Here is a 15,242-nt window from a genome sequence, read left to right on the forward strand (position 1 = left end):
ATACACAAGAAAGAATGAAGAATGCTAAAATTGGTAAATATGTAAGTAAATGTAAAACATTTTTTATTTTTCCTTAGTTGTTTAAAAAGATAATTTACATTTAAAAGAATTACAATTGAGCAGTTCATAACAGGTAGAAATATGTAGTCGGCAATAATTGCATACAGATTAAAAATGAGATAAATGGAAATATATGGTTAAAATTTTCTTACATTACTTATGGAGCAGTACAATATTAATTCATGGTGGTCTCTGATAAATTAAAGTCGTATGCCATAATCCAAGGAGCAACTACAAAAAACAAAAACTAAAGGTATAGCCAAACATTCAACCGAGGAAATAAAATGGAATGCTGAAACATACTTAAATTGATTTGATTTAAAGATCCACATAAGTGAGTAAATGTACAACAGAGAAGAGAAAACAGATGGGACATTGAGGAAACAAAACAATAATAGACATAAAACTAAATGTATTAATAATTACATTAAATATAATAGCCTAAAGGTCCCAATTACAAAATAGCAACTGTCACACTGGACTGAAAAAGCATGCTAATTGCAAAAGTTGCACTTGAAATATACAGACACAGATAACTTAAGAGTAAAAAGATGGAAAAAATATGTCATGAATGCCAATATAGGTGAATGAGGCCATATTATTATTATTACCAGAGCACATGGACTTTGAAACAACACATAACCAAGAAAGAAGACATTTTGACAAAAGGGTCAATTCATCAAGAAGTCATAACAACCTTAATATTTATACATGTAACAGGAAAGCTTCAAAATACACAAAGAGAAAATCACAGAACTAAAAAGCAGAAGAAATTCACAATCAGATTCGGGGATTTTAGCACTTCTCTGGTTGAATGCTACTTGGTTGCATATATAGGTAAAAATCAAGTGAGCTGTACATTTCAGATTTCTGTATCTTACTATATGTAAATTACATTTCAATAATAGAGAAAGGGAAAATACCTTCATTGACTGTAAGAAAAAAAGAGGAAACAAAGAAGTGGTGAACCTAAAATAATATAGCAATTGATTTGGAATTAAATGATTTCTTGGTAGCCTCAACTGCTTCCCCTAATCCCTAGGGCAGGCACTCCTTGATATGTTCAGATCTCCAAAATCTGTGGAACATTCCAATCTGACCTTTCATGGCTCTGTGGAAACCAATGAGTTAAAACTCTGGTCCTGAATGAAGCCCTTCTCTGGGAATTTTTAGAAAATTCTCAGGGAAATCATTTGTGTACAGAGGGTAGCAGAGCTGGAAGAATTGGTGTCCCATGAGTGCAAAACTCAGAAGACAGATCAAGGAGTCTGTGATCTATAGATAAAGGTCTTGGTCAACATATGGTACACTGAGGCTAACAAGCCTCTAGCTTAAAGACATTTTTGTTTCACTATGTGTTTAAATGGTAAGTGCAATAGGGCCCTAACATAACATTGTCTTATAATATGGCTTTGTCTTATGAAGTGTGTTTGATACATGAGTACTCTAAGAATTGGGACTTAGAGAGAACTATGAATAAGGGTGACTGTATGAAAGCTCCAGAATTTTGATATAGGAGGGGCTTAGAGGTAAAAAAAAAAAAAAAAAGATTGCAACAGCGGAATGGAGGAAGGTTTTCTTGGAGCTATGTTTGTCTGACAGAGGAGAATTTAACTTAAATTTGGAGAATAAGCTATGGAAATTTACAATGCACTAAATCTCCTTTTAGCCATCCAGTAGCACTGTTCACTTCTATCTATGGGTCATCTTAGAAAGCATCCCGTTGTTCACGCATAGTTAGACAAAATGCTAGATAGAGTCAGAACTCTATGTGAGATAGGAACTGGGAAATAGGAAAACTAGTCTGATGAAATGGTAAAATTTATCTTCCTATACAAAAATAGGAAGGCAGACATCCCTGGTCCAGAAGCCAGTCCATGGATAACAGGGGCTTAGTTAGTAGACTAGAATCAGAGGAGAGGGCTTTAGTCTTGGAAGACAGAGCAGGTGAGTTGTGGTCTTGAGTTATTGGAAGAAGAACATTGGAACAGAGACTAGAGAACAACTTAGTTATGCCAAATGCATCATATGGGATTGGAAAGAAAGTGATATACAGAACAGTATAAGATGCTTGGCATTCAGCAAGAGAATAAGACACACCTAGGTTTGAATTCCACTTTTACCACTTACTGTTTCTTTCTTAATTTATAAAACAGAGAGAATAATAATACCTGCCTCATAGAGTTGCTCTGGGAATTAAATAAAACGATGTACATAAAGATTTTAAGATATCATCTAAAAAGAAAGTATTTCTGAATTTTAGTTCTTATTAGTAATAAAATTCAAGACTTTCTCTAAAGATAATCAATTTACTTCAGAAATATTTGAGCAATTTCTCTATATAAGGCACTGTACTTGGGAACCAAATGCATTGGGCTCTTTTTAGTAACTATTGCTAGTAGGAGGATTATTATGTTTCAGACTGATAAGGGCTTTGCCAACTATAATTCTTATCCTCAGATTAATTCTGCTATTTTAATATCTCCTGTTCATCAGTAAGGCTATGAGTCCTCACAGATAAATGTTTATTTTCAAGTTCACATAAAAAGTGGAACAAACATTTTGAAGTGAAACTATATACATGAAAATATTGTCTAACACAATGTCTAGCACATAGTAATAATTCCCAACGTTCTCTTTTTTCCTTCTTTTTAAAATATCTACCCCTCCTTTTTTTCGTCCTCTCAGCTTAAGAGCCATCTTTATTTATTGATTTTTTATTGAGGTCACATTGGTTTATAATATTATATAAATTTCAGGTGTACATCATTATATTTTGATTTCTGTGAAGACTACGTCATGTTTACCACTCAAAGTTTAATTGTCACCCATCATGATACACATGTGTCCTTTGCCCCTTTCATTCCCCCACCCTTCCCCTCTGGTAACCACCAATCTCTTCTCTGTGTCTATGTGTTTGTTTGTTGTTGTTGTTTTTATCTTCGACATATGAGTGAAATCATAGGGTATTTGGCTTTCTCCATCTGACTTGTTTCACTTAGCATAATGCCCTCAAGGTCTATCCATGTTGTCACAAATGGCAAGATTTCATCTTTTTTATGGCTGAGTAGTATTTCATTGTATATATGTGTATATAGATATATATACACCATATCTTCTTTATCCATTCATCCATTGTTGGGTCTTTGGTTGTTTCCAAGTTTTGGCTATTATGAATAATGCTGCAATTAACAGAGGGGTGCACATATCTTTTCAAATTAGTATTTTTGTGTTCTTTGGATAAATACCCAGGAGTGGAATAGCTGGATCATATGGTTCTGTTAGCCACCCTAGCAAATTAATCAAACCCAAGGAGAGGGTCGTGGGAACCTCTGATACATAGCCAGAAGTCAGAAATACAGGTTTACAACCTGGACTAGTGACTGGACATCTGAAGTCCAAGGTGGGGGTTGTGGGACCCTCCAATCTGTAGCCACTTGGGTCAGAAGCACAAGTGACATCCTGGCCTTGTGATTGGCATCTGAAGTGGGGTGGGTACAGCAGTCTTGTAGGACTGAGCACTTAACCTGTGGGATCTGATTCTATCTCTAGGGAGATAATTTCAGAATTGAGTTGAATAATTTAAGGACACCTGCTGGTGTCCTCAAAATTGCTTGGTGTTGTGTGGGAAGCCTCCCCATACACACATGTTGGAATTGAGTCCCAGAACCCTTTTGGTCATAATCTACTGAAATAGTTGTTAAATTTATATCAATAAGTAATAAACATGAGATTCACATTGAAATGGATCAAAACTATGGAGTAACTAGGTATATGTTACAGTTTTTGATATCAATAAGAATGCAAATACATAATTCACTGTGATCCTTAGATTCTCAGGAAATGACAAAGAGCAAACCAAAGCATGAAATTTACCTTTCCACATCCTCAAATCAGAGAAATTTTTCTCATAGAATTTATGGATAATACCTGCCTTGAAAGAAGGAGAGAAGCTTTAAGCACCTACTAAGAAGGAGGGAATAATTCCCAAGATCAGTTCAGTTAAATGGAAATCAATTCAGTTTAATAAGATCTGATTAGTAATGATTGAATGTGTGCTATTTTCCAGGAACTGTGCTTGGTGCTGATAATATCAAGATCATTAAGACACAAACTGCGATCTTATTGAACTTACTGGCTACTGGAGAAGGCAGACAAGTAAACAGCAAATCACAGGACCATTGCAGTACTGTAATTGAGTTATAATGCAAGTTACAGTAGAGATACATAGACTCTGCTTGAAGTGATCAGGATGGAAGACTTTGAGGAGCAAGATGCTCCTCAGTTGACCTAATTAGAGTTGCCAAAGAGCTGATAACACTGTCTTAAATGATCTCTGCATACTTTCATCCTGGGGATTTTATAGGTGAGAGAGTGGCCAATACCCAGATCATGACATAACCACTGCTTTATCCTTTTGAGAAGGCAGCTCTGGTCTCCTGTAGGAAGATTTGTCCTTAATGACAAATTAAGTCATTAGTGTCTCATTCTGGAGGATGAACTGGTTGGAAAGCTTGCGTTTCTGATTTCTAATAATCAAGAGTCCTCTGACAAATCCCAAGCGTCTCAATTAAATCCTTACTTTCTGTAGGCAAAAGGGGTAGAAATTGGTATGCTTTATGTATCTTGGAACCTCAGTGTCCCCAGTGAACTTAATTCCATACAGCAAGAGAAAACTCTCAAAGGTGCATAGTTAACTGAGTCATCTGTGAAAAAAACTCTATAGTTGTAGAACATCTATTTACCTTATGGTGTCAGAAAAAAAAATGGATCTGGACAATACCAATCTCCCTCATCACCAACGTACTGTGTCTCTAACCTTGCCCCTCACCATGGCTGGCCTATATTCTGGTTGACTAAGCCACTTTATATCTATGAGAGCCTATGTTGGACTGTAGATAAAGTCCAAGAATCTCTTCTCTCCTCCCACATTCAAGGATGGAGAGCACTGATGTGGGTTAGTCATTGTTAAGGACATTCCATCTGCTTCCATACAAGAATATGGTATTATTCACGGAACTATAAGAGAGGGTTAACAGTTAAGCACACATGATCTGTTTTCTGTCCTTTCTTTCCACTGCTTCCTGTGGAGAACTTGTGAGTAAAATCAGCTTTAGAAGCTCGAAGTTTGGCCTGAAAAATGTTTGGAGCAAAAGACTCTAGAAATTGAATAAACTACATATTATCTGCTCTGTTAAAATCTAATTCCTACACTTTCCACTGTCTTTTTTTTTTTTTTTAATTCTAGGCTTACCCTGGACCAAGCAAAAAGTTTTCCTATAGTTCAGCCTGACTGTATAGAATTTTTCATCAGATTGGGGGTGAGGAGGGGAAAAGTCTAATAGTTAAAGAGGAATTTATTTGCAGGTCATTGCTTCCTATGTGGGTGTTTTTTCTGAGGATCTTATGGAGAAATGTGATTGGTCAAAATAGTACCTATATTCTTGGTTCTCCTTGTCAATTAATATTATCTGACTCTAATATCAATAGTCTGTTTGGAAGAAATTCTTCATTCTTTTATTCCTTGATATAAGAAGTCTTTCAACATTGTATTTTCGAGCCAGCACTGATTTCAAGCCGCTCTCTGCTTCAGCAGCCCGGGATTCGGTTCTCGGGTGCAGAACCACATCACTCAGCTGTCAGTAGCCATGCTGTAGCGGTGGCTCACATAGAAAAACTAGAAGGACTTACAACTAGAATATATAACTATGTACTGGGGCTTTAGGGAGGGAAAAAAAAAGAGCGAAGAAGATTGGCAACAGATGTTAGCTCAGGGCAAATTGTTCTCAGCCAAAAAAAATTATATTTTCTTTGTTTATGTCTCAGAAAAAAGTGTTGAAAGGAGAGAGATGAGCATAACAGACCTATGTTGAAAGTGTCATTTCAGATCTGGGAATAAATACTTTCCAACTGATTCATCACGCACACTCTTAATTCCTCTAAAATTGAAATCACTACCTTCTTCCTGATTGGAATCCCAGGACTGGAGCATGTTCATGTATGGATCTCTGTCCCCATCTGCCTCATGTACCTGGTGGCCATGCTTGGCAACTGCATCATCCTTTTTGTGATCAGGACAGAGACCTCACTCCACGCACCCATGTACTATTTCCTTTCCATGTTGGCTGTCTCTGACTTGGGCCTGTCTCCCTCGTCCCTCCCCACTATGCTAAGGATCTTTGTTTTCAATGCTACAGGAATTTCCCCAAATGCCAGCTTTGCTCAAGAATTTTTTATCCATGGCTTCACAGCTATGGAGTCCTCAGTGCTCCTGATCATGTCTTTTGACTGCTTTTTGGCCATACGCAACCCTCTGAGACAGAGCTCTATCCTTACCAAAGACAGAGTTGTCAAAACGGGCCTGGTATTTTTCATTAAAAGCAAGCTCTTAGTGCTCCCATTTCCTTTCACTCTTAAAAGGTTGACATACTGTAGGATAAGCCTACTTTCTCACTCCTATTGTCTCCATCAGGATGTAATGAAGTTGGCCTGCTCTGACAATACAGCCAACTTTTTCTATGGTTTCTTTGTTGCCCTCTGTATGATGTCAGACAGCATGTTCATTGCTGTGCCCTTGTATTCATCCTGAAGACTGTGATGGGAATTGGATATCATAAGGAACAGCTCAAGACCCTCAACACCTGTGTCTCCCACATCTGTGCTGTGCTCATCTTCTTTGCTAGCTATCATTGCTAGCTATCATTGCTTTGGCGTCCATGCATCACTTCAGCAAGCACAAGTCCCCAATGGCCATGATACTCATTGCTGACATTTTCTTGCTAGCGCTGCCTCTGATGAACCCCATTGTATACTGTGTGAAGACATGGCAAATTCGTGAGAAGTTTCTGGGGAAATTGGGTCTAAAAAAAAAGGTTTGAGAAAAAATGAGGCAGGGTCAGCCAAGAACAGAGAGTAAAATAACATCTTCCTAAGCAAAGTACTATGGATGATTCATTCTTATAATTCTTAATCATCCTTATAATTAGTACAACATATGGGCTGGGCATGGAAGTCTATGAGCTTAGGACTGCCTTGGGCATTGACAGGTATGTATGGGGCAGTTTTGCATTATTATTAAAATCATGAATCAATATACTGATATAGAATTTTAGTTACATTGCTTACAGCATAGGGATAAATACACACAGATGTAGAAATTTTACCCCCTTATAGAGAATAAATATTAAAGGAACTGGAGGTTAAAGGATGTTACCCCAATCCAGTTATTAATTTTCTTTCAGGCAGCCTTCAGACATGTTGTATTTGTTGAGGGTCTTTAGTCAATTTAAAGCAAATTCTTGATTTACCATTTAAGTGAAAGAAGTCTATTGTCAAGTATGAGTTGGTTGAAGATTTTCTCCCTTTGCTCTTTCCTTAATCAAATAAGGACTACTATTGATTCTCTTTTACCTTAGAGCTCTCATAGCCTTGAATCATGATAATAAACTCTCTCATAACACTCTGTAAGACAGAAAAGATTTTTTCTATATATTACAACAGGGTTCTAAGAAGTCATAGTTACTAAAAGGAAAACAGAGGGACAATTCTGCTATTGGTAAGACATGGGAAAGCTAGTGTACAGTAATTTTTAAAGCACTGATATTCTTGATTAACTACTCTAAAATACATATTCTAAAATAATGACTCTCATGCTTGTTTAGGTACTTAGTATTTTGAACTATGGTACATTCAGTTACACTAAAGAAACTAGAAATAATTTTAAACTAGCAAAAATATTAATATGTTTAATATACTAATATATTTAATATACTTAATACATATATTAAGCAACATAAAGTCATATACATGTGTATATGGTTCAGTTAAAAAAATAAATAGCCAACTAAAGATGATTGGCTATCTCAAATTATTTTCCATAAAATTCATTTGTTTCTTATTCATCTTTTATTTGTGAGTATTTAGTGGCAAAGGTATAAAACATAAAATTTAGAATAAGTCAACCAACCCTTAACAATTTTGTACTATGAATTGGGAGAAAACTATAGTTAATAAATTTCAATGTTTTACTGCCTGAGTTGAACTCACAAATAATTAGTATTATTCTTGTTTCAAAGAACAATTTTGAAAAAGTTGTTCTCTCATGGTTAAATATTCTTATAGATTTTCTGTCCCCAGGTGAGGTGAACTGAGTTCTTATTGTTCAACAGCTGACCCTGTCTAGATGCCACAGCCTCATCAGGGTTGGGAGGAACAACCTTTCATGCTTCCTTTTAGGTTGTTCCCAATTATCTTATAATTATTAGTTCACATATCTGTCTCTCTTACGTGTATTTTGTTTGCTTAAAAGAATTGCATCCTTCAAATTTATTAGTGTATCCCCAGTATTTATACCATGTGACATCTGGAGAGTAATCTGACACATTTCCTAACTCGTTTTGAAAAATAAACAGTAATAATAACAACAAAAGATCATTTGACATCTCAGAATATGATGATAAATTACAAACATACAATCCATATGGAATGATAGAAAACCTATTGCCAAAATCGACAAGGATTAACATAAATTTTAAGTCAAAGAAGCTGCCCTGAAAAACAGTTCACATCCTGTGTAAGCACAAGAAAAAGCAAATGGGTTGTGATGAAAGAAACAAGAAAGGATACTTATCCTCCTTTTAGTATTTGCCTTCGACTTAGAAATTTAAATCTTTATAAGACAGAAACAGCTTAAGGCGTAAGACATGAATACACGTTGTTTTGGATCAGAAGAGTGAATAGGCTAAAAATTGTCTGTTTTCGTCAATTATCATACAGGTTTAATGCATTTCCAATCAAGCCTCCAGTAACATTTCTTTGGGAATTTACCAAAATAATTCTAAAAATAGATTTACAAGAGTAAAGTGGAAAATATAAAATATATAGAAATTATAATGAAGCTCCATATGATAGTGACATTTATTAAACAGCTATAAAATTGCCTGTAGTTTGCTCAATAAATCAATGGGAAGAAAAAAGAAATAATAAACACATTGCAATATACCATCCATGATATGAATACCTAATACATAGCTAAGGAATAGCAGAACAATATTTTTTTATTTTAATTTTTTTATTGAGGCATAACTGACACATAGCATTACCTTAGCTTCACGTGTACAACACAATGATTCCAAATTTGTATATACTGTGAAATTATTACCACAATAAGTCTAGTTAACATCTGTCATCATGCATGGTTACAAAATTTTTGAAAATAGATTGATTACTTAAATAATAGCAGTAGATAAAATTACCACCATTTACAAAACCATATTTATGTGTGATCTTTTATCAGACACAAAAATAAACTAAGCATTAAGTTCAAAGATAACTTAAAATTCTACTTAAATATAAGTAAATAAATTAAATCATTTCTGGATGGGAACAATTTTTAAAGAAATAACAAAAACAGAAGAGGAGAAAGGAAAAGTGTTACATGTTTTTATTAAAAAGCAATTAGATATATGAATAACAATTAAATAGTTATAATTTAAAAGATAATAACAGTAGGATATATTCAGTCCTTATCAGGTACCATTTACCTACAATAACTCCATTAACTTTTGCTAGAACATGTGAAAGTAGATTTCGTTACATCCCCCTGTTTTAGGGATTGAGAAGTTAAAGCTTGGAGAAGTTAAACAACTTTTCCAATGACGCAGAACTATAAAGTATTAGGAATTTGAATCTAAACCCAGGCACTGTTTCCAGAGCCTACAACATCAACCGCTATACTATACTGTAATTTTGCTACCTTCTAAATTTAATAATTCACTTTCTAGTAATTTAAGAACATAAACAGAGTTGTGATCAAACATGTCCTTATAAAACTATATATCAAGGGTTATTTTCATAATAAATATCCTGGAAACTAATGAAATGTTAAATGCTAGGAAATGGTAACATAAACCATGATATACAAATATTATTAAACGTTATTCACCTATACAACACAGAATCAACAACTAAGCCATAATTTCTAAGCGTTGCATTTGGTGTTAAGGAATAAATGAAAAGTAAAACATAGGCCTCCTATCAAGGAGCTTACACTGTGGTGGTGGGAAGTACAAGTAAATAAATAATCAAATCTGCTGAGTTAAGTGTGGTAAGCTTACGCACAGCTTTAAGAAAGCACAAATAAAAAAATGGTGGCATGCCTATTTTAGTGGAGAATCAAAGGAAAGCTTCCTAGAGGAAGTTAAGTCTAATAAAAATATGATTTAATACAAAGTAATGAATAAGATTTATTATCCCAGGATATTATCCTAGTTTATAAATATTTGCGTGTATGTGCACGTATTTTGGCTTATTAAAAAAAGATTAGGTTATATATCATAAAATCTTTCATTAGTAGGATTGTCAATGATTTTTATTATCTTTTTAGAAAATCTCAACATATTCACAAAATTTTAATTATATATAGTATATATATGTATATAATTATATGTGTATATGTATATGTGACATATATAATTAAAACAACCTCCAAATATATTAAATACATTCCTTGAAAGGGCAACAAAACACAAATTCATGTCCTATTAACAATTACCATACGGATGAAGTACACTGATGAAAATGTTTTCGGCATTAAGCAGGTGAGTTGCATTTGAGCTAGATATGAAAAACACATTTGAAGCAATAAAAGATTAACACACATATGGAAGACTGCCTTAGATACTGACCATCATAAAACTGGAAGAATGATTGCACATTTCTACAACTGTTCATCTAAAACCCTTGGAATTCAAAAATTTTCATACTTTTAAAAGGTCCTATGACCCTTGAGGTATTACCCTGTATTCAAGCAAAGCTATATTTCTGAAGTGAAATGTGTGAATGTTCACTCAATGCGAAATAAATAATGACCATAAATATATTCATATCAGTTCATGTTAGCTTTTCTACCAATACATTTTGGCAACAAACTAATGAAATGCAAAAAAAAAAAAAAAAAAAAGTGTTTTTCCCAATGTTTTCAAATTCATGAATTGTGAATAGAGTTGTAAATCTACAAAGGAAAACTTTTACAAATGTCTTCCAAAGAAGCAATTAAAAGCTGTTGATAGTGGTAAAAACTGATGAGGAAAAGTTTGGATGGCTAGTTAGGATGTGGTCTGGGGTGTCTGCTCTGCCACAGGCTGATTTCAGTGTCAGAGGCTCTGTTGTAGTGTGATGCTTTCTAAGGAAATTACCTCTTCTTTCCTGTTTCGTAGTTCTTCGTCTCTACTGGCCTTTCTTAGCTGCTGTACAAGCTCTCTTCCATCACTAGGCACAGCGACATCTGGGCTCAAAAACGTAAATATTGAAAAATATGAAGCATTTTATATCATTCCCTGTAGCCCTCAGAGAGTACCATGTAACCCCATCTAGCACTTCTAACATGCTCAAATCTGACAGTTTTTTCTGCCCTACCTCTTTTCCTCCCATTCTTATCTAAATTAACCTATCTAAAATCCTTGTCTAAATTCACAAATTCTCTTACTTAAGTCTCTTTTCTTAAGGTTGTTTTATTCTGGGCTTACTAACATGCTGTGTGACTAAGAAAAAGTCTTTTATCCTTAATCCTTGCTCTGAAACAAGATATCTAGAAACTAGATGGATCTTTGGACTCTTAAACGTTTGCATAATAGTTGTACTTTATCCTGTTGAAGGGGATAGAACTAAAGAGACATAGCAATGTGAGAATGGAAAATTGTAATTTGAAAGACTGAATTGTGGTATAATGGAATACAGATTCTTCCCACAAAGTGTGTGAGGCCAAGAGAAGTTATGGCTATAACACTGGCCTTGGGGTCTGAAAAACTGAGTTTTATTTCCAATCTCATTACTTTCTCACTGGTTTTTCTCCACTTAAATACTAGCTTCCACCACACACTCTCATGTGACCAGGGAGATATCAAGAGCACCTGAATATGCTGTACAAAAATGAAATCAGAAAAAATAATTTTAACTATAAATAATAAATGGATATCATTGTTAATGATTAGAGAAAATGGGTTGGGGTTTGGGCAAAGCTGCGTCAGAAAGGTGTCAGTGCTTGAGCTGAACAGAAAGCTGAGGCAAACAAACTAGAGTTTGGGAGTTGTACTCCCTGTCTGCCAGCAGTAGAAAATTGATCTAGGAGGAGGAGACAGGTAGCTCAGATCAGAATATCTGCTTGGTCCACCGTATTCAGATATGCATTATCCTGAGTGAAATGAAAGTCTCATAACTCTATGTGTGAAAGAAAAGTTAGAATTCTCCCAACATCCTATCAACCTTGTCCTGAGGTTACTTCTTTACAAAACAAATATTGTTAATAAAGGTAATCCAAAGATTTCCTATTATAAAAGCTTCCAAGTCATTGTGCATTTCTACAGCGAGAAGTACACCAAAAGGTCGAAGAGCCTAATAGCTAGGTAGGAAATTAGTAACCCCATAAACAAGGGCAAAATATCAAGGTGCAGTCCTGAGGCAGAGCAGACACTGAAGAGGACTATGCAATCAGAATCAGGAATGTATTAGAAAATCTAGGAAACGGGAAAAATAATGAAAGGCAGTGTGCGATTATATATATTGGATCATTGGAGGTATAACAAATAGCAATCAGAACTGTGAAAGTTCACTATTGCTAAGGAGAAAAGGGATTAAAGAAAAGACAGAGGTCCCTGGAGTGCATCTGTGAGGAGACGGGGCTCTCTAGAGGTGACTCCAGGAACTGAAGCCAGCGTGCAAGAATTTCTTAGTTTTAAATGGCAAATTTCTATGTGTGTGCCTCTGTGCACACATGTAACTTTTCTATTTACCAGTTCAAGGAAAAATCTTCATTGCTCCCTGGGAAATTTGCCCACAGAAACAAATTATTTTGTTCAGCTGAAAGCAAAAATAAAATTATAGTGATTTATTTTTGGTCTAAGAATTACTGTTTTTAAGCAGAATTGCTCAACTAGAATAAACGATCTTGTGCTTTCAGTGTACACAGAAGTCTATGTAATTGTTTTGAATGTTTGAGGGACATATACACAATTTAGTTTTGAATTGTAGGGGTTTTTTTAATTCTTTGATAAGCTTAGGGGAAAATTAATCTCTTCTTCTTGCTCTTACAATTTAATGAAAATTACCTCAGTAAACAAAATGCCTGAGGATGACATGGACCCAAATCCCTTTCCTACTTAAATACAATTTATGTACTAGCGAACTCTCCCTTTCAATCCCACCCTCCTCTAAGATCCCTCACATTGGGGCCCCGCAAACACTTAGAGTGGAACAGTTGGAGCATAGCCAGGCGGATCGTCTTTGTCTTCAAACTATAAATGATAGGATTCAGTACAGGTGGTAAGAGCAAATAAATATTGGCCAAAGTGCTACAGATCACCCTTGGGGTGGAGCTGAGGAGACGGTGTGTCAAGGACAGGCTAATCATCGGCACGTAGAAAACAGTGACAGCACAGATGTGACAGCCACAAGTGCTGAGAGCTTTTTGTTGCTTCTTAGGGGCCACGATGCTCAGGACAGTACGCAGAATCAGGACATAGGAGAAAAGAATGAACAATAAGTCAGTGCCAGTCAGGTAGAGCTGAAGAAACATGCCCAAAAAGCTGCTGATCCATGGGTTGGAATACGTGTATCTGATCACATCTGAATGGTAGCAAAATGGGTGGGAAAGTTCCTGGCCTCCGTGGAAATCTACATTCTTCAAGGCTAGAACCAATGGAAAGATGAAAATTACTTGTCGAATGCAGATGACCAGTCCAATCACCATGATCATCATATCCGTGAGGACAGTGGCATACTTCAGTGGGTTACAGATAGCCATGAAGCGGTCAAAGGCCATGGCTACCAGCACTGAGGACTCCAGGAAGGAGAAGCCATGTACAAAAAACATTTGAATGAGGCAAGCTTTAAAGCTGATCTCCCGCGCATGAAACCAGAGAACCCCAAGCACAGTAGGGAGGGTCGAGATTGTCAGACATAGATCGACAGCTGCCAGCATGGAGAGGAAATAGTACATGGGCTTGTGGAGACTCCGCTCAACAATGATGACAAACAGGATCATGCTGTTTCCCAAGAGGGCAACGGTGTAGAGACAGCAGACAGGGATGGAGATCCAAACATGTGCAAGTTCCAGCCCAGGGAATGCAGTGAGGAGGAAATTGGAGGAGGAGGATGTGGTGTTATTGTAAATTACCATGGTGGGTTGAGGACACGCCCTGAAAAGAGAGACAACAATGATGGTGATTGTCATATTGATCCTTTTTTCAAGCCCTAATTCTTTTATAAACTCTTCCCAAAGTGCACATTTGTTTCTCTGTATTCCAAATCCCCAATCTAATTATGGTACCTATCACATAATTCTACAGTATCTTGAATTTTTCTTTTCAGAATCTGTCCCCATTTTTCTTCCTCTGTCAACCATAACCATCAATCTCTCTAGGCTCATCCCCACCATACTGCTCAGATTATTCCTGAATTGAAGTAGAAAATGCTTATAGACTTATGTCACACACATGCACACACACCAACAAAACAACCACCACCATAATTATAACTGATGAGTCTTTGTATTAAGTCTCCAAGCTATGTAAGTTTCTCCAGAAATAATGGAGAAGCACATAAGAGCCACTGAGCACCTGTGACAACATACTCCGTGATGCCCTTGCTGGAAGTTGGTCTGGGATATTGTACTCAGATGTATCCTTGTACCCGAATCATCAGCCACCCTCTCCTAGTAGAATATATTAAGAGTCTCCTTTTGGTATCAAGGCTTCTTTATTCCTTTTCCTATAATAGAATAGTTCCTATAATTCCTCTCTTCCCCACTCCACCTGTGTATGGGACTTAGATTCATCTTGTGCTCTAATTCTGTTTTTCTGTGTACTTTTCCAGGACTACTGAAATAACTGGGTCTTGTTCTCCTTTTCTCCATCTTACACTTTGGGGTACTCATTTCTACTCCTTCTCATGGGTATCTAGCATATGACTTTGATTGTTAGTTATTTTCTCCCCCTTCTCTGGTCTACTGAGGATGGGGATAGAACTAATCACTTGTTACTCCAGAGGTAGAAAAAAAAACACTAATTGATTTTTCTGCAATAATATTTAATATTATTATATTATACATGGTTAAGAAAGAAACTAAGAATCAGGAAAACTAGTGCCAAATGAAATATGGATTATGAACATGCTGAATTAAATCAGCC

At 35.9% G+C, this 15,242-nt stretch overlaps 1 protein-coding gene and 1 pseudogene across 1 annotated transcript; one reads left to right on the forward strand and one right to left on the reverse strand.

Annotated features, from left to right (window-relative positions):
- The first annotated feature begins 5,995 nt into the window (after positions 1 to 5,995).
- On the forward strand, positions 5,996 to 6,938 carry LOC101393471 (olfactory receptor 51A7-like; annotated as a pseudogene).
- Positions 6,939 to 11,033: 4,095 nt separating this feature from the next.
- Positions 11,034 to 14,565, reverse strand: OR51T1 (olfactory receptor family 51 subfamily T member 1). Its single transcript, XM_087433341.1, has one exon. It carries the CDS (start codon positions 14,285 to 14,287, stop codon positions 13,250 to 13,252), a length of 1,038 nt encoding a protein of 345 aa, XP_087289467.1. The 5' UTR covers positions 14,288 to 14,565; the 3' UTR covers positions 11,034 to 13,249.
- Between the last annotated feature and the right edge of the window lie 677 nt (positions 14,566 to 15,242).

The sequence above is a fragment of the Ceratotherium simum genome, chromosome 7, assembly GCF_057802395.1.
Source record: "Ceratotherium simum simum isolate JZ-2026a chromosome 7, ASM5780239v1, whole genome shotgun sequence".
Classification (NCBI taxonomy): Eukaryota; Metazoa; Chordata; class Mammalia; order Perissodactyla; family Rhinocerotidae; genus Ceratotherium; species Ceratotherium simum.